Source organism: Plecotus auritus, assembly GCF_963455305.1.
Source record: "Plecotus auritus genome assembly, chromosome: 7".
In the NCBI taxonomy this organism is placed as follows: Eukaryota; Metazoa; Chordata; class Mammalia; order Chiroptera; family Vespertilionidae; genus Plecotus; species Plecotus auritus.
Window position 1 is genome coordinate 80,025,630 of NC_137774.1, and position 20,307 is coordinate 80,045,936.

General features: G+C 47.5%; 1 protein-coding gene across 5 annotated transcripts in view; it reads left to right on the top strand.

The window, feature by feature from the left end:
- Nucleotides 1-20,307, top strand: part of SNX29 (sorting nexin 29) — a 580,852-nt gene that overhangs the window by 77,642 nt on the left and 482,903 nt on the right. For all 5 annotated transcript variants that reach the window (XM_080678985.1, XM_080678988.1, XM_080678984.1 and 2 more), the window contains 4 exons: nucleotides 918-1,284; nucleotides 7,672-7,790; nucleotides 12,165-12,240; nucleotides 13,927-14,009. In XM_080678985.1, coding sequence (XP_080535111.1) covers nucleotides 918-1,284; nucleotides 7,672-7,790; nucleotides 12,165-12,240; nucleotides 13,927-14,009 — 645 coding nt within the window. The remainder of the gene's footprint in view (nucleotides 1-917; nucleotides 1,285-7,671; nucleotides 7,791-12,164; nucleotides 12,241-13,926; nucleotides 14,010-20,307) is intronic.

Below are 20,307 nucleotides of genomic sequence, written 5' to 3' on the forward strand. Positions count from 1 at the left end.
AAACCCATCCATGTTGTTGCAAATGGTCATATTTCTTTCATTTTTCATGGCTGAGTATTTCAATCTATATATGTACCACATCATCTTTATCCATTTGTCTGTCGATGGACACTTAAGTTGCTTCCATGTCTTGTCTATTGTGAATGATGCTGCAATGAACATAGGGATGCATATATCTTTTCAAATTTGTATTTTAGATTGCTTCAGATACTCAGAAGTGGAATTGCTGGGTGATATGGTAGTTATATTTTTAAGTTTTTGAGGAATTTCCAAACTTTTCCATAATTGCTGCACCTGTTTACAATCCCTCTAATAGTGTAAGACGATCCCCTTTTCTCCACATCCTTGCCAGCACTTTTTGTTTGTTGTTTTATTGGTCATACCCATTCTGACACATATGAGGTGATACCTCATTGTAGTTTTAATTTGCATTCCCCTGATGGTTAGTGATATTGAGCATCTTTTCATATGTCTTGGCCATCTGTATGTCCTCTTTGGAGAAATCTTTGTTCAGGTCCTCTGTCCATTTTTAAATTTGATTATTTGGTTTTTGATGTTAAGTTGTATGAATTCCTTATATATTTTGGATATTAACTCCTTACCAGATATATCATTGGGGAATATCTTCCTCCATTCAGTAGGTTGTCTTTTCGTTTTGTTGATTGTTTCCTTCACTGTGCAAAAACTTCTTAGTTTTGGCTTACTCTCATTTGTTTGTTTTTTCTTTTATTTCCCTTGCCTGAGGAGACACATACATTTTTTTTTCTCAGTCTCCTAACAGATGTTTTTCCAAGGATTTAAGAAAGTCTGAATAGTAGTAGAGTAGGAGAGGATTTTCCAAGATCTAGAGTCAAGATGGCTTGATCACCTCTTTATCTTGCCTACTTTTTCTTATATCATATCTTGTCTTTTACTAGATGCCAAATGTAAAAAGGAACGGAAGAAAAAAAAGAAGGTGACCAATATTATCTCATTTGATGATGAAGAAGATGAGCAGACCTCTGGTGATGTTTTTAGAAAGATACCTGGGACTGGGGAGAGCTCAGAGGAGAACTCCGACCGCTCCTCGGTCAATATCATGGCCTTTGAAAGCCCCTTTGGACCTAATTCCAATGGAAGCCAGAGCAGCAACTCATGGAAAATTGATTCTCTGTCTTTGAATGGGGAGTTTGGGTACCAGAAGCTTGATGTGAAAAGCATCGACGATGAAGATGTGGATGAAAATGAGGATGAAATGTACACATCGGGAAGGAAGCGCACAGGCCACTCAGAGTCGCCTGAGAAGTAAGTTCCACTCTAGGTTTTAACGAAGGGTGGTACATTAACTGCTTTCTCTTCCTGCAGAATTGGGTGAAAGAAGGGTGCAAGGTTTATATTTGTTTAGGGCATCTTTCGTTTTTCAGATCTTGATTTAGGAGGAAGGAGCATTATTAGCTTGTCGAGAACTAAGAGAGGGGAAGGGAGTATATTTGAAGTTACTTATTACAAAATTAGTGTCAAGGTGCGTGCCTTGAAACTTTTGCTTTGCATATCCAGCTTTCATTTTGTTTTCTAGCTTTTCCTCCCATCTTTAACTTGCCGCTAGCATAGGGAACTCAAGAGAAAGACAGGGTTATTCTAGAAAATAGCCGTGGGCTGGTGACGTCTGTGTTTATCTGCAGGGGTGTGAACAGCAGTGATTTGCCTGCACTTGCTGCTTTAACACTGGAGTTGCTGTAGACTTATGCCTGTGGAAGGGGCTTGACACATGAAGGCATAAAGCAAACAAGTATAGTTAAGAGCTTGGATTTTGGAATCGAGACAACCTGGGTCCTCGTGTACTAGCTCCATGGCTTAGGTTGGATGAGGTTGGACACAAGTTACTTCACCTCCCAGAGTCTCAGGGCTCATCGGAGACCTGGGAGAAAAACAGTACCTTCTTAGTAGAGTTGTTGTCAAAGTAATGAGCTGCTCCGTGTGGGCCGTCTGCACACTACTATTGTAATAATATTCCCAAGCTTGGTTTTACTCTTCATGCCAAATAAATTAGTTTTCACATAGGCGTTACAGTGGTCAGTGCTATCCTGATCACTCTGACTTCAAAACCAGCCCACAAGAGTGAAACAGATTTTGAGATCCCATGATATGACTGAACATTATGTCTTAGCCCTAAACTTTCCACTTTCATGCTTTAATAGGAGTTTTTTTTTCCTTTCTCACGAGACACTGCCTGCTTTTGTCTTTGTTACCCTGGTCCTCATTCACGTGGATACCTGTATTAGGAGTATCATCTGATTGACCACCTGAGCGACATGCCAGATGCTACAAGCTATGTATATATTATCCTAATCCATAGGTTAGTGGATACCACCCCCACGGGATGGATGAAAGAATGGGATTCATAGAGAGTTGAGATTTGTCAGAGCAATGGGCAAAGGTGGGTTAAGTTTAGATTATGCTGACTGTACTGTTGAATACTTTCCATATAATTCTGAATATCGATTGGTTGATGTTCAGTTAGATCAATATGTCATGTTTGTTAAAGGTTCCCCCATTGTTGAGTATTGGCATCTTCCTAATGGCAGCTTTGTCTGTTGTCGCTTTTTGTTATCAGCCATTGTGAAAGAAACATTTTCATGCGGAGGCTTTTCTCTCTTCCTGGAGGATTTTTTCGAGTAGCGTCCCTGCGGCTTGTTTTGCTGACAGGCTGTGAATGTTTTGGTTCCTGGAATCCAGGTCTTGTGACGGGCTGTGTTAGTCAGGGTTCTCCAGCGAAACAGGAGCAAGAGGGTGTGTGTGTGTCTCTCTCTGTGTGTATCTATCTGTCCTGAGATATTTATTTTAAGGGATTGGCTCATGTGATGGTGGAACTTTGACAAGTTCAGAAACTGGAGGGTGGGCTGGCAGGCTGGAGACTCAAGGGAGAGTTGCAGTTCGAGTCCTAAGGCAGTCTGCTGGCAGAACTTCTTCTCAGTCTTTTTCTATGAAGGCCTTTAACTGATTCGATGAGGCCCACCCAAATTATGGAGGGTAGTCTGCTTTACTAGTACTCAATGTCTGCCAATTTAAATGTTCATTTCATCTGATAAATACCTTCCCAGGAGCATAGAATAACATTTGATCATATCTGGCTACTGTGGCATAGCCAAGTTGAGACTTAAAATTCACCTTCACATATGCCTTTAGTCTTAATCTAGGCCTTTCAGGAAATGCCACTTGTGTTCTGTGTCTCTGCAGGTGAGAGCAACAGAGTTTATTCACTTCATGGGTTTTCATTGGCCTCTAACACAGTCATTTCTCTCCCTAATGACCAGTGCCATTGAGAGAGTCTGGAGGGGAGGCCACCTTGCAAGCCAAGGTAGCTGCCAGCATTGTGATGTGTGAGACACAGGACAGTGCAGGTGACTTTCACAGAGCTGGCCCTTCGGGGCCATCGAGCCGCTTCTGCAGATTCTGGACAGCCTCTCCTGCGTAAAGGGGGTCTTGAGCGAGCATTTGCAGAGCATCTTGGGGAAAGAGCAGAGGAATGATGAGGTGGCCTATGAATAATGCTTTCCCTTTAAAAAAGTTTTTTTTTTTATTGATTTCAGAGAGGAAGGGAGAGAGAGAGAGAAAGAAACATAAATGTGAAAATCATTGATTGGCTGCCTCCTGCACGCCCCCTACTGGGGGGGAATCGAGCCCGCAACCCGGGCATGTGCCCTTGGCTGGAATCGAACCTGGCAGCCTTTAGTCCGCAGGCCTTGGCTAGGGCTAATGCTTTCCTTTTGATTGTAAGCAAATGTTCATATTTATGGTCTCAGAGCCTGAGGGACCAGAACTTGAGCAGTGTAACAGCACAGCTGGGTTTGTGAGGGGAGTGGCCAGGCCAGGGGAGGCCAGGGGAAGTACACTGTGATCTGTCACAGCCTCTGGCAAGGTTGGTGCTCTGAGGGCTTTAAGATGCTCTGTTGGCCAAAGGTTGAGTTTTATGCCTCTTTTTGCTAGCAGTTAAACCACTTATTTGATGACTAAGGAAAATCTTGTCTCTCAAGATTTTGGCTTTGCTTTTTTAAAAATATTTTTTTATTTTTAAGAGTATAATACCTTTATTGTAGAAAGTAGTTTTTCTGTCACTTCATATGTTTTCTATGATGCCAGTAGGAAAGTAGGGTGAAAACAATTCAGAAAGAATTTCAAACATGTGGGAAAATGTTGCACCTCCCTAGCAATTAAGCAAATGCAAAGTGAAAGCAGATACCATGCTTGCCCGTTCTATTTGCCTAGAGTTAAAGTGAGAACTGGGAAAAGGCGGGCCCTGGTTAGTACCCCGGGCCTGGCCTGCCCTTGGTGTGTCCTCAGGCTTGGTATGCTCCAGACACACAGTAGGTGCTAACTGTGGAATGAGTGATGTAAGGCATCCTCCTCCGTAGCTGGTAGTGTTGGCAGCCCTCTAGAAAACACAGTGTCAGCAGCCTTAAAAATGTCGACCTCACTTGATTTAGCAACCCCACTGCCAGGGATCTACTTGAGGGCAGTCTCAGGGAGCAGGCTGCTGCATCAGATAGCAAAGTCCTTACTTAGAGAAGCAGAACATCAGAGCCAACCGACACATGCGACCACAGAGGAGTCGTTAACAGAGGATCGCATTGTGTGAACCTCAACATCTTAATGTTTAGGACCTTAAACCTCTCAAACGAGAAGTGTAAGAAAGAGTATCCAAGTAGTTTGAAGATTAACTTGTGAGCTTATGCTGAATGAAAAAAAGGCGAATATAAAATCCTACATTTAGTTTCATTATGGCCTCGTAGAGAAAACTATGCAAGAAAGAAAAGACACACTAAGAGGAGATAGTGTCTAAATCAGTTGTGCTTTGGGTAATGTGGTGTTGGGTGTAATTTCCCCCCTTCTTTTTTTTAACATTTTTCTTGGTTTTACAATGTGTTTTACTTTTCTAACAAAAAGCAACACCTGTTCTTATGTTGCTAAGCCAGCGGTGGCACCATATTCTGGTCTCTGCCTCAGGAACCACTTTGGTGTAACTCAGTTTTGAGGTGTGACCCGTGGCCCCGTTAATGTAAAAAACATTGAAACCTGTAAAGAATTTTTGTGATTTTATTTGAGCCAAACTGTCGACATATGCCGGGAAGTAGAACCTCAACGAATTGAGATAATGCTCCAGAGAATGGCGGGTTACATCTGTTTTTATACATTGCAATCAAAGAGCAGACGTAGGTGGGTTACATGAAATCCATTGGTGATAGATTAGGGAGTCAGGAGAAAGCAAAGTGGGGGTGGGGGGGGGGTGGGGGGGGAAACCCCTGGGATTGGATAAAAAGTAAAATGATGGACACATACTTAGGTGGGTGCAGGAACAATTAACATTATAATGAAAGAATTTGTGGTATCTGTCCTGGAACCCAGCACATTAGGTTGTGCATCAAGCGGTCTGGAAAAAGGGAAGTTACAAGTTACCCAGACATTTCAAAGGGTATGTTATTCTAGATGCAAAAAGACAGATAGGCTCAGTTAGGTAAAGGTTGACCTTGTCAGTGAAGATACCGGCCTAGGACGTAACTGCCCACCATAACTGCTTTTAGTTAAAATTTAATTTCAGACCATCCTTTGTGGTTACTTTCGGTCTCTGAGTCTGCAAGACCGCCATGCAGGCCTCCCTGGAGCTTGTCAGGTCAGCATGTGGCCCCTTTCGTCCACAGCCCCTTTTGCTTGGGTTCCAAACCTCAGCTGCTAGAGCTTGGCTTCCCCTTGCACCCCCCATGTGTTGCTGGGAAGTGGCAAGATTTCCCCTCGGAAACAGCAGCAAGTGCAATGGTGGTTTTGCTGCCTTCTGAGAGGTGCCCTGACTGACTCTGGGTGTCCAGGAGTCCCTCAGTCACCAGCTGCTGGACTGGAGCCCCAGGAGGGCAGTTCTGTACAAGTTCTAGGGGCACAGCCCCATTCATCGAAGAACCAGCCCTCCTCTCTTGTGCCATCTGAGAGTCTCATTGTGTGTGTACCTGCAGGATTAAATGATACATTTTGCAAAATTCTGTAGACTTTTGTTTGGTGCCAAATATATGACCACAAGCTAGAGAGGGCTGAAAGCAGAATTTCTACATGATGATCTCTAAAAGAAGGGGTGGCCAACTACACCTGCTGGCCAGATCCTCTACACAGCTGAGAAGGGTTGTTACATTTTAAAGGGGTTGTGGAACAAACAAACAAACAAACAAAGCAAAACAAACAAAAACCCCAAGAAGAAGAAGTATGACCACAAGGCCTAAAAATTCTGCTATCTGGTACTTTATAGAAAAGTGTTGTTGATCCCTGCTCTAAGGAATGAAAGAAAACCTCTATGCATCATGCCACGGTAGGCAGGAGCTAGGAGAGCCATTGTATCTGGGTTTGGAAGACCTGTGCTTGAGCCCCCCACAAGCCTTAGTTCTGTCCTTAAGGCTCATGACCTTGTACAAGTCAGAATCTCTTGAGTTTTTCTCCCTCTCTCCCTTCTTCCCTCCTCTCTTCCTCCTGCCTCCCCTCCCTTTTCTTTGTTCTCTCCTCTCCCTCCCCTCCCTCCCTCCCTCCCTCCCTCCCTCCCTCCCTCCCTCCCTCCCTCCCTCTGTTAAGTAGGTGTGATTATGATCTGCTCTGGTCCTCACAGCTGAGTTACAGAGTGAGTTTATAGTCTTTAAAATGTGCTGTGGGCAGTATTTTCTCAAATCAGTTGAACTGAGCCAGCCTGGTACTACAAAGATCGTGCAGGTTAGTTTTGTATTTAGTGGATGCGGTGACAATATAATAGATCATATGAGCTGGTTAATATTTGAGCTGACCCCCTTTCTTGGAAGGGACCCAGACATGGTCTGGTCTGATTCTGCTCTTTACTTGAGAGGGTTTGAGAACCAACAAGGCAAAGGGCCAGCCCAGGTCACATGGCTGCCGTCATTTCAGAGCTTGGAACACACCGTGCTTCCTCCTTCAGCACTTTGCACATGCTGTTCCCTCCCCCTCCGACCCTCTTGTCCCTTCTCTTCACTCAGGTAACTCTTGTGCTTCCTTCAGCTTTCACCTCAAACCTGCCTTCTTCCAGGAAGCCTTCCATGACCTTCTGACTAGCTCCATGAGGATGAGCTATTGTTCTATACCAGTGGTCGGCAAACTCATTAGTCAACAGAGCCAAATATCAACAGTACAACGATTGAAATTTCTTTTGAGAGCCAAATTTTTTTAAACTTAAACTATATAGGTAGGTATATTGTTATTAACTTAATTAGGGTACTCCTAATTTTGTGGAAGAGCCACACTCAAGGGGCCAAGAGCCACATGTGGCTCACGAGCCGCAGTTTGCCGACCAGGGTTCTACACCATCTAGGGGGAATATTTGATTCATGTCTGTGCCCCCGAACAGACGGTAAGCTCCATGAGGGCAGGATAAACACTGTATGCTGGCTCTTTTGCCAGCACAAAATATATGTGCTGCACGCTGCCTGGCATATAGTAGGTGCTCAGTAAACAGTAGCGGAAGGAACAAATGCAAGGGGTCTGGCTCCAGACTCTGTGCTCCCGAATCCCAGTCTGAATCTCCTGCTATGCCCAGCCCTGTCATGGTTAGTTCCCAAGAAGGAGCTTGTGGGAGGCCCAGCCGATGCGTGTGGTGACCTGAGTCCTCAGGGGCCCTTTGCCCTTTCACACAGCTGTATTCTTTCATCACAGGCCACTGGATGGGAACACCTGCCTCTCCCAGATGCACAGCTGGGCTCCGCTGCAGGTGCTGCACGGCGACACCGATGTCCTCTTTCCAGTCAGCGGAGTGGGCTCCTTCAGCCCTGCAGGTGGGTGCTTCCTGACTGCTCTTTCCCTCTATTACGAGTGTCAAGTGTCGGCTCAGAGAACCGCAGGGGTGTCTGGGCCACTTCCGCTGGTGGGAGTGGGGGCAAGGAGGCTGGGGCTCAGAGCCAGGAGGGCTCAGAGGGACAGAGGGTTTGGCTTCTCTTCCTGCTGAACCTGGGTATTTTGAGATGCCTTTGCCCGAATGAGTGTTGGGCAGAATGGCCTTGCAGGTCACCAGGGAGCCCCCAGTCTGCTTTTCTTCTTGCCAGTGATTTGTTGAACATGTACAAGCTGACTACAAAGGATGACCATTATTTTTGCCTCTTAGGAGAAGGGAGGTCACAGAACCCATAGCTGTGGAGGCCCTGGCACCCTTGGCAGCAGAGTGCTTGGGGTCAGGGAGTAGCTTGCTCAGATCCGCCGTGGAGTGGGTAGCAGTTCTGGCCCAGTCCCTGCTGCTGAGCACACTTATGTGTGGTTTGTTATTGTCTTCTGTAGTGAGGGCAGGTCACGGGGAGAGCGGGGACGGACATGCAGGAGCCCAGCTGGCCCAGAAGAGTGGGAGTGCATGCAGCCGACTCAGTGCCTGGCACTTCCCCACAGCACCACCAGGTCCCCGAGGCCGCGGTTCCCCCAACCCCACCCCTGACGTCTTCCCAGGGACAGGTTTAAGAAACTGACGGGGCTGCTGACTGCTCAGGAAGCTGCTGGCTCTCTGAGCTGGATGACAGACTGTTGTACTTGCCACCGTGCAGGGAGCACTGGAGTTTCTAGGGTTTGTTTGTGGCTTCCAGGTCACGACCCAGGTCCCCATTCACCTTGTCCTGCTCCGCCTGGAGGCGCCTTTCGGTTGGGCTGTGAAGTACTGCTGGGCTGAGAGGTGCATGCACTACGCAGTCTGTTTTGTTTCTAGTGGCTGTTTCATTTCTTAACTGGGCTCCTCTAACCATCAGATGCTGGGCAGATGGCTGGCTGCTACGAAGTGCTGTTTGCCACCAAGCTGGGATTTGGTCTTATCGAACCCAGCATTCTCCCTTCCTCTGGGCTTTCTGTAGACAGTGTCTCTAGGGGAAGTAGCCCCTGGCCAGTTCCAGGACCCTCACGGATCCTCAAGAGAAGACATCCCCTGGCAGGTTGCCCATAGTCCCACCTCCGGTCTTTGTCCTCGCAGACCTGAGGCTGTCTTGTCACTGTTGATGGGGCCCGAGCTCCAGCGCATCTGACTGCCCTCACCAGAGAGGCTGCCCAGGAGACAGTCTGCCAGCTGTTTCCCTTAGAACAGTAACAGAGCTCTCAGCAGCCTTGGACGATGTGACAGCCGAGGGACAAGTGCCAGCGGGAGCATGGCATGGGAGGCAAATTCATCCAGGGCCGCCCATTCATTCACTGGAGCCCAGAGCTGGGGAACCAGTCACCCGAGTGGATGACAGATTGCATCAAGTCCCTCCTGCATGATGCCCCGTTCCCATGGCAGGCATGTGGCCCAGGTGGCGCTGGGATGGCTTGCCTGCAGGGGGACCCTCCCCTGGGCAGCACCCAGCATGGCCGCGATTCCTTTCCCAGACTCCTTTTCTGACTAGTGCCCCTTCTGGTCGACACCCCCTAATTGAGTGATGCTAATGTTTTCTCTCAGTCAGGCCTGGGAGCCATTTCGTGTTGTTGGTGGTGAGTTTGCATACAGGGGCTCCTCCCTTAGACCTTCCCATCATCTTTGAAAATGTTAGTGCCTCTGCTGTCATCGCCTTTGGGGTATTAGAGAAAGGGAGGGAGAGCAGAGGATAAACGGGGAGAGGGACATGGCGGGGAAGATGCATGTGTTGGTAGCTAAGTCTTGGGAGGGAGAAAGCGGTGGAGAAGGGGACCCTGAACACAGAGTCATTATCCTTCTGGATCTTGGAAGGGACGGTTCTATGGATCAGGGGCTGTGCTTTGGGCTGCATTTCTGGGGTGAGGGAGGGGCTCAGCTCAGGGAGATGCCAGGCCAGGGCTTGATCCCCAGTAGGGGGTGTGCAGGAGGCAGCCAATCGATGTTTCTTTCTCATTGATGCTTCTCTCTCTATCCCTCTCTCTAAAATGAATAAAAAAAACCATTAAAAAATAAAATTAAGATAGTAGTAGTGGCAGTACCTTCCTCAGAAGGGATGTGGCAGATGAGTGAGCTAGTCTCCGACTCTGACTGCTCTGTGGCTCCAGGGCCTCAGCTCACTACAGCAGTCAGCCCGTCGTGGTCATGTATCATCAAGGGAAATCGGCTGGGGCCGAGTCGGTATTGTATCCGGATGCTGGTGGGTGATGGTGGCCTTCACTCCAACTACGAGTTTCCATGTGTATGTTGGAGCCCCTGTCTTTGCTTCAGGGAGCAGAATCTGACGGCTGTGTGAGTCAGGTTAGAGATGGTGAGGTGACCTGCTGCAGGACACCCCTAGAAGGTCTGGAGCCTTTGAATGAAGGTGAAAACGGTTGGAAAGCAAGGAGTGGGAGGTAGTTAGGGGGAGCTGACAGGTCTGGGCATCACTAGCTCTGTGATGGGAGGGAAGGTGAGTGCCAGGCTCCGAGGGTACAGCCAGTGGGAATTGGTGACAGAAGAAGAGTGGCTTTGAAGGTCATGATCAGTTGGTGGCCCGGTAGGACATCCCCGTGGAGATTTCTGGTAGGCAGTGAGAAATGTGGGGCTGGGATTCAAGATTCAGGTCCTAGCCAGAGGCGAGGGTTGAGCATGGTCATCTTCCCAGAGTGGAGCCTGCAGCTAAGACCCTGCTGGATTTATCGGGGACAGAGGCCACAGAGCTGAGATTCAGGGACACCTTTGCTCAGGAATCAGAAAAAGACGGTGGGGGAGGGGGACCACAGATCATTGCTATGAAGGCTGAGAAAGGAGTGCTTCAAGGAGGAATGTAGGAGGGGGGACCGAGGGAAGTGCTCTTTGGGTCCTTTGAGGGCAAATCCAGTTGCCTGGCAAGATGAGAGCCCCTGGCTCACTGAGTATTGTCACTGAGTTTTACACATATTACAGTTTATTATGTTTTAGGCGTTAAGTGTTGTGTGGTAGGCAGTAGAGTCATCCCATTTCATAGATGAGGAAACTGAGGTGCAAAGAGCATAGGTCACTTGCTGAGTTAAAGCTGGGATCAAGGCTTGAGCCCAGGCAGAGCTCAAACTAACCACAATACCCTGGTGTGAGAAAGGGGAGGCGGCAAAGTAGACACTCTCTTTCCCCTTCGAATTTCTTGAAGGAGGTAGAAGTATGTGGAGTAGCTTGATGGTGTCAGGAGGGTGAAAAAAAGGTGAAATACCATTTTTTCCTTTTAGAGGTCCCTTAGTTGAACCCCTTAAGAGCTGGGGAGTCTTGAGCAGGACGCCACTAGCATAAACGGAAGGATTGACACGGAGGAGGCTGTCATGGACGGCTTAGGGAAACCAGAGGTGTTCCCCTCCAACTGTGTCCCCTGCTCCAGTCCAGGCCTGGCTCGATGCTGGGCATTGACAAGCCAGAAGTTTCTCCAGTGAGCAAATGTTCTGGGTGAAGCCGGCTTTAATGTCACCATCTAGCTCAAGGGGTATCAGATCTGCACTTTTTCCTGGAAAGAGACTTGAACAGCAGCTGATAACGTTTATGAAAATCTTCAGTGCCTCTTGCCTTTTGTTTCTGGAGATTATTTGTGGCCTCACTTCTTCCAAATGCCTTTCCCACATGCCGCTGAATGCAGCAAGTGGCTTTTTAGAAATCAAAGTGGCAGTCACTTCCTTTTGACCCGAGCAGACTCTGTCAGTAATTAGACTGTGCTGCCCTCTCGTGTCCATCTTGAGCCACTACAGGCAGGAGCAGTTTTGTGTAACAGCTTTGTTATTCCCTGATTCTGAGGTTGGCCCTGAATATGGAGTTGATGAGGTATTCCAGCTGGCTAAGGTAAAAAAGGTTGGGGCCTTCTATCAGTGACTGATGCAAAATCTGAGATGGACAAAAAAAAAAATGAAACTGGTGGCAGACAAAAACCCAGCGTACCGATGAGGAAAAAAAAAATTTTTTTTTAAAATATATTTTATTGATTTTTTACAGAGAGGAAGGGAGAGAGATAGACAGTCAGAAACATCGATGAGAGAGAAACATCGATCAGCTGCCTCCTGCACACCTCCTACTGGGGATGTGCCCGCAACCAAGGTACATGCCCTTGACCGAAATCGAACCTGGGACCCTTCAGTCTGCAGGCTGACGCTCTATCCATTGAGCCAAACCAGTTTCGGCGAGGAAAAAATTTTTAAGTCAACTGTCTAGCAGATGAGCCATTGTGCTGTCTGCCTTGTGTCCTTGCCTCATGGAGAAAATGAGGTGACAACAGAAACCTGACCTTCTCTCTGTGATTGCTCTCTGTTCCCAGATGCCCCCCTCGGAAGCCTGGAGAACGGGACAGGCCCTGAGGACCATGCTCTCCCGGAGCCCGGACCTCGGTACAGGTGGGTGGTCAGAAACCAGGTTGCCTTTGGGTTGGATTTTATTCAGCATTTTATTCTTTTTTAAAGATAGGAGGGTACCTGCTAGGATTGAAGGGCAAGGCCATATTTGTGTTCAGTTTTAACTTAACATCACAAAATGTGGAGTTGTCAGGGGTCGAAGGGCATGAGCGACTCTGTAAGAAATAGGATTTGCATACCACCTTTACTTTGTGCACTTTTGGGGCCAAATCTGGGTACCTGCTCTGTCATTATTTACTAATTTTAATATTTGGTCATGGTGAATAATTAATATTATATAATATTTAAGCCACTTACATATCATATGTTTGTGAAGTGCTTAGTCTGGCTATAGTAGTAAGTGCCGTATCAGTTTTCTTTTTTCAAATTAAACTATCTCAATACATTGAGTTGCCCAAAGTCCTTGGCTGTGTGGTGGCACAGTGAAGTCTCTCTTATGTCTGGTCCTTGTTGCTGTTACTGTGTTTCCTTCTTTCTCATCATGGTTTTAATTTGGTGTTTCATTTGCAAGCTCAGCTCCAGGCTGGGAGCCACGATTGCCCCACACCTTGCTTGGGGCTGTGGCCTCTCCCTGGGGGGCCGGGCTGTGCTCTCTGAGACCACACTGCCTGTAGGAGGTTGTACCCATCAGTACAGTGTCAGGAAGGGTTGGTGCCTGACACATCCAGGACTCTGAGTCCTTTTTTTGCTGTTTGTCTTAGAAAAATTGGAAAATGCAGCATGAAATGAAACAATCACTTTTAACTCCCAACTCTGTTTCCTTGTTGATATTTTGGTCCTTTTTCTCCTAGTGGTGTGTGTGTGTGCACGTGAGCATGTGTGTGCGTGAGAGTATGTGTGTGTACATATGTACGTGCATGTGTGCTTTAACCACACTGTGGCCCTGCTGTTTTCATGAAAGATGTGCTGTTTTTCCATGTTGCAAATTCTTCGTAAATATACAGCCGGTTCTCATTATCTTTGGTAACTGTGTTCTGTGCAGTTGCTGTGAAGGTGGAACCACTGCTCAGGGGAAATAGAGGACTAGGCTCCTTAGAGCCTCTCATAGCCCTTTTGCCAGCCAATCAGTACATACCTTTGTTTTATGTCTGTTCCTGTTCTAAGACACCTAATTTAACATATATTGTTGACTTTTTGACATTGAACTCATGGCCAATAGCACTGTAATTCCTGCTTGAACAAAAGGTTACCTGACACGTATTTTCTCCGCAGTGGAAATCCCAGCCTTCTGGTGCTTGGGAACACCAGATGGCCCTTTAACACCACGCTTAGGGGTCGTTGTAAATAGCACAATCACCAAGAAATGTGAAAAATGTGGCACTAAATCACCCGCCAAAGGACACATTTGCAGTATGAGAGTTAAAGATGGAGGCAGAGCTCACCTTGTTGGTGTCAGCTGGGGGCACACACGTCTGGGAACCCTGCTGCATGCAGGAGCGAGCACGCAAGCACCGCGGTGTGGGTTTTGGGTTTACAGACACATTTAGTGGGCGGGCACATTTGTGGTCAGGAATTGCAAATAATGAGGACTGACTGCAAGTCCAAGGGCTGCCTTCTGTTCCTTGTAGTAGGTGTAGCTGAATAAACTTAGCACCAGTTAGTGTTTAAATGGTGAGGTTGTGCATTTGAAGTCGCTGAGTGTAACCTCCTTCTGCCTGCCTTTCCCAGCGTGGAAGCCAGTCCTCCAGGCCAAGGAAGTCCTCTGAGCAGCCTGTTACCTTCCGCCTCAGTGCCAGAGTCGATGACAATTAGTAAGTACCTTCTGAGTTGCCTTCGCCAGTCCTGGGATGACTCCTGGGCCCGTGTGTCCCAGCGGTGCCTCTTGCTTGCTCTTACACGACTGTGTTGTGAAGTGTGGTCAGGTCAGGTGTGTGTATCCCTGGCGCGGATGTGAGTGTGGTGCGTGATTGCAGGCTCACTGAGCCGTGCTCACACGTGATGGGTGGGCTTGTGCACGCTTCCCAGGACACGCTCCGGGAGTGGGGCAGTGCTGGGTTAGAGGGCAGTCTTCTCTCGTTCAGGGTTTTGGGGTTCGCCTCCTGGAAGGCTGTCAGCTACAGCAGGGTTGTTTAGTTGCGTTTCCTTTGTAGCTCTGGAGGAGTCATTTTTCTAAGTGAGGAAGCGGGTGTCTCTCAAAGATTAATGAAGGCTGCTGGTGATCAGGTTCAAACTTTCCAACCTCACCACCCAGAAGAAAGTGTTAGAGAAGTAGCAATTAGGAGGAGGTCTTGAGTGGCTTTACGTAATCAAGACGAGCCTGCTGTGTCTTCATGAGCCAGGCAGGTCTGTCCAGAGGCAGGTGGGGGCTGGTGTGGGCTCCGGGTGGGCAGAGGCCAGGACTCCTGGCTCCCTTTCTTGTCCCAGGGGCAGGAAGGAAGCGGGGGCAGAGGAGAAACCGCCTCCATTCCCACAGGTAGGATTCAACGGTCTGAACTTACACGGGGAAAAATTTACAACTTTTCCCCCTGGCCTCTAGGATATTTAGCATTTTCTTAATCGTGAAAGCAGCAGCAAAACATAGGAAGTGGTTAGAAAACGGGTGACTGTGTCATTGACAGAAGTCACAGGCACCTACAACAACTGGCATGAAAGAGTCTGAGTGTCATTTCTGCTTGAAAACATGGTAGTTTTTGAATGTGATAATAAAGAATTCTATATATTATTATGTCAGGTTTTTTTTTTTGCATTTTCATAATTCTACTTCAATATAGTCTGTTTGCTTTGTAATCATGTGTGTCTTATTTTATGTAATTTAAAACATTTTTCCTGAAAAGAGGCCCATGAGCGTCACCAGACTGCAGAGTGGGTCCATGGTACACAAAAGGCGACACCCTCTCCAGCTGTCAGGACCCTTCCTAGAAGGTGCGCACCGTATCCCACTCGGATGGCCATGTACATCAGTGGCGTGGCCTGGGAGGCGACGTGCCCCACCCCCATCAGGGCTGTCATTGCTAAGGAAGGAAAAGTGGCGTTTGGGAGCAGCCAGTGTCCTCTGACTCAGGGGTGAAGAAGGACATGAGCAGATGCTGTGAGGTTGGTGTGGTGGGAATGACCTGCCTCACTTTGCACAGTGAAAGCGTGTAGTTTTTTAGGATGCTCCGCAGCCTTAGATTCAGCCGGGCAGATATTTATAGATCGCCCAGGATGTGGGACATGGGCTATAGGAGAACACGAAGGTTGCTGGTTTTCAAATTTAAGTAGTCTTTTTACCACGGTACTATTACTTACCCTGTAATTCCTTTTTTTTTTTGAATGTACACTTGAAAAATGTGTAAGTCTTTATTTAAAGAGGTAAGTTTATATGATTACAGTGACTGGAGAGCCACAATGGGTTGACTTAAATAGCAGGTGACTATAAAAATGAAGACAGTGAGAAGGCAACCGTGTTATGAAGCTGACCTCGATGCTGCCTGTGCAGCTGTGACTGAGACCATTGTTGAAAAGACAGAACAGTGGGTGAGAACATTGGGAAGGTATAGGGCTGTCCTCTGCTGACCCCTGACATTTCCCCGGAAGCAGTCGGAAGGCTTGGGGAAGTGAGGGGGGCTGGCATCTCTGATCACTGTTATGTGGCACCTTGTCCTGCAGCACGGGATGCTCTCTGTTTCTGTGGGGACACCTCCACGTAGGGGTGAGGTATGACTCTGTGCATCTAAAGAACACGGGTTTTGTCTTATTTTCATTTGTTTTGAAGAGGACAGTGACCCCGAGATTGGGGACATGAATAGCAGGCTTCGTGGCTCCTCTTTCTAGGCACATTTGTAGGGGCCAGGCGTCTTCACACACCCAGCCGTCCAGCTTTGGCTGCCAAGTAGGTTCCTGCTCCCGGGCTGAGGCCCCGCCTCTCAGGTACAGGGTCCGCTTTGTCCCTGATCTTTGGGGTGTACAGAGACCGCGGACCGTGGGTCTTCCTCAGCCGTTTTCTGTCCTTGAGGGAGTCACTGGCCCTGCTTGTGTGTGTTCACTGAGGAGGCTGCTCTGAATGGTTATGCTGATGGCAGGGGTGTAAGCCATTTTTCTTATTGTTACTCATGCAGGTTTCTAAAAATGTAAACCCAGTTTTATTATTTCTTACCATGTCCAGAGTGTACAGTTGAATCTCTGAGGAATAGGTCACTGTGTCCACATTTTGACACTCCATATCTGTCTTTGTGGTGTGTGGGGGATTGCTGTGTGGATGTGGGGGTTCTGTGTTCTAGGTGGCTGTAAATTTCAGGGAGCCTAATGGGGGCAGCACTGTCGTCCATCCTGTGTGTGTTCTGGCTGAGAAATCAGTGTTCTTAGAAACTGAGTGGAGGGGGTTTTGACTTGTGTTCCTCCTTCCTGCCCCACCTCCTGTGTCATCACAGGAAAAGAGCCGTCTGTCTGGGTAAGCAGGGTGTATTGGTTTGCTCGGGCCGCCATAATAATAAACCACAGACTGGCGGCTTAACCAACGGACATCTATTTCTCACGGTTCTGGGGGCCGACAGTCCAAGATTGAGGTGCCAGCAAGACGGGTTTCTGGGGAGAGCTCTCTCCTCGGCCTTTTCTCTGTGCACATGCATCCCTGCTGTCTCTGCCTCTTCTTATAAGTCCTGTGGATGAGGGCCCTACCCTACAACCGCGTTTAACCTTAATGGCCTCTAAAGCCCCACCTCCAAATGCCGTCACATTGCAGGTGAGGGCTTCAACATAGGGATTTTGGAGGGATATGATTCAGTCCATAACATAGGGTGTCCCAGGATCGGTGTCCCAGAGTGACCCCAATTCAAATTAAGTGTCGCATCCCAGCATGTGACACACAGGGTTCCACTCCAGAGATGCTTGACTCTTGCAAACCCCAGAAGAGCCTGGCAAAAGAAACCCCCGACTCGGGGCTCCCTGTAGCAGGGAGCATGTCCTCATGTCCCGCCAGAGGCTTATCCACGTCCTTTAGTGCTCTGTGCCCGTGGCTGCCTGGTGCCTGGGCGCTGTCCTGCGGCTGAGCCTCGGTGCTGGGGCAATCCACAATCCTCTGCCCAGCAGCCTCACCCCCGCCCCCGCCCCGCCAGCCCCGACATCTCTGAGGCGGCTCTGAAGCGGCAGAGTGCTTGGTCCTGGCGTTTGAGGCAGATAGTCTTATTAGTTAGCACCCAAGAGAGGATGGTTGAGCAGACCCCCATTACTGCTGTCTTCCTACCAGGCCCTTTGGTACTTAAGAAAACAGAAAGCCCATTACGAAAATCTATTTAGTGTAGTCAGACAGTTTCGAGCAAACCAGAACACCCGTCCTCCTGCCTCAGAGGCACTTCGTTTCTGCAGTTCTGGCTTTGGGTGTGCAGGGCTGTGCCTGGTTAGAATTGCGGCATGCCTGGTGCTCACGGGAGCAGCGTGCTCTCTCAGCCAGGCGGCCGGGTTCCGGGTTCGGCTGGGTGGCCTTCACCTCTCACTGCCTTGCTGCCCTGTCCAAACGTAAGATGAAAACCCATCTCGGATGGCCATTGCGAAGATCAGCTGTGATGTTTTTAGGAGAGTATTCGGATCAGAGCCAAGAGTCACTATTAGCTGTTATCAGTGTGCTTATTCTATGTTCTGCTTTCCTTTTTTAGAAATTAAATTTATTAGGGTGACACTGGGCAACATTAATGTGTAGGTTTCAGGTGTGGGTTTCTGTTACAAGATCTATATATTGACCGTGTGCCCATCACCCAAAGTCAAATCTTCCTGCTTTCTGAACATGACTTCAAAGTATCCTTTTCTTCTTCTTCATCTCCTGCTCATCCTGGTGAATGACTGCATAATAGCCTAGTACTTGATTTATTACAATTTACCAGATTATTTTTTTTGGGGGGTTGTCAGGCTTTAAAAAAATTTTTGCTGTGAGTTTCTTTATTCATTGTAAAGAAAAAGTGAGAAGCTCTTAGCTTGTGGTAAGTGCATTCTGAGACTACTGCCCATTATTATTATTTTTTGCACATCTGTTCCTTTGCAGCAAATTCCTGGTTGTGGGCCAGTGGACCACAGTTAGGCCCGCCTTTCTGGGCTGCCTGTGAGCAGCTATTTATGTTCAGTTTGTGTGTTGCCAGTAGTGTGACAGCTGCCAGTTTCTTTACACTTCACCAGCCTTAGATGCTAATATTTTATGCATTTTTGCTACTTAGAAACGGGAACATGGCACTTTGTAGCTGTGTGACTGCATTCCTTTGGGGTGTTTCCCTGGTGTGAACTGTTGGTTTATATCCTCTGGTATGGGGCCTTTTGTTCTCCCATAGGGTGTCCTGCTGATGTGGAGAGGAACCTGAGACTAGGAGGGGTGGGACTAAAGCAGGTGTTCTTTGCTGCTCATGGGCTGTGTGGTTTGGCTTGGCAAGGAGGCTGAAAGGAGGGACTAACACACCTTGTGTAAAAACAATACCTGGTAAAGTAATAATACGCTTCGGCAGAGTTCATAGGTGCCAAGGATTGTGCCTGAGTGTTTCGAGTTACATTTTCTCATTTAGCCCCCAGCAGTCTTGAGGTGCAGGTAATATTCTTTTTGTATAAGAAAACAGAGACTTAGTGAGGTTACGTAACTTATCCAAGACCTCACAGCTAGGATATCATTCAGCCAATATTTATTGAGCACCTACTGTGTGCCAGGCATGGTTCCCAGGTAGATTAAGTGGTGAGGTGTGTGAGGAACCTGGCTTTCTGACTCCAAAACCTTCAGTTTTCCCCATTTCTAGATTACCTAAGGCAGTGGTCGGCAAACTCATTAGTCAACAGAGCCAAATATCAACAGTACAATGATTGAAATTTCTATTGAGAGCTAAATTTTTTAAACTTAAACTTCTTCTAACGCCACTTCTTCAAAATAGACTCGCCCAGGCCGTGGTATTTTGTGGAAGAGTCACACTCAAGGGGCCAAAGAGCTGGCTCGCGAGCCACAGTTTGCCGACCACGGACCTAAGGGGACATGCTCCACCATCACCCCGTCAGGGCATGCAGCCCTGTGCCAACAATGTGTGGGCATCCAGGTCTGGAAGCCTTACGCTTATTATTCCTTTTTAAAAAGTTTTTTTTTTTTTTTTGTAAATAAAGGAAGGAATTCTCCTGAGTGAGGATGCTAGGCTTCCAGAATGAGCATACCAGACTTGCTTATTTTCAGGAGTATTTTTTGCTCTGAGTGTTTGTGTCCCTTCCCAAAATTCAGACTTTGAAATCCTAATACCCAGTGTGATGGGATTAGGAGCCTTTGAGTTATGATTAGGTCATGAGGGTGGAGCACTTATGAATAAGATTGATACCCTGATAAAAGAGGCCCCGAAGATCTCTCTTTTCACCATGTGGGGGCACAGTGAGAAGTCTGTGACCCAGAAGAGAGCCCTCTCCTGACCATGCTGGCACCCTGATCGTGTCTCCAGAATTGTGAACAGTACATTTCTATGGTTGGTTCATAAGCCGCTCAGTATGTGATGTTTTGTTACAGCAGCTGAATGGACTAAGATTACACTGAGGAGTAGTGAGGCCAGAACACTGCAGCCAGGGACCTCCTATCCATACAGCCACTCTATGCAAATGGCCGTGTCTCCACCTCCCAGTTCACCCCCTTCCACTACCCCAGAGATGCCCCAGGTAACAACCAAGCTGTCCCAGGTTACTGTGCCACCCGGTAGATGGCCCAGGAGCTAGCCCTATAATTTTCTCCCCACCACCACCTTTCCCCCACTTAGTACACCTGTTTGCAACTCTTGCCGTGGTTTTCACTGTGATGTTTTAAGGAATTTTACCTCAAGTTATCATTTCATATCTACATAAAACAGAAAGTGGTGATTATAATTTTTCAAATCCTTTTAACTTTATTTTCCTTTTTTCATATTTTATCTCAAACATCTTTATCTCTCTTTTATGAGACCAAAATATGATCTTAATTGTAACGGGTAAATAGAAAAGGAGTTTGCCTAATACTGAAACCAAAGAAAGTCATCTACTTTTGATGTGAAATTAGACCTAAGAAACCCATGTTGTTAGCCTCTAAAGGCTTTAAAAAATACCTGTGATTCTTCTCAAGCCACCTTGGGATTGGCACAGAATAGCTCTTCATCATTT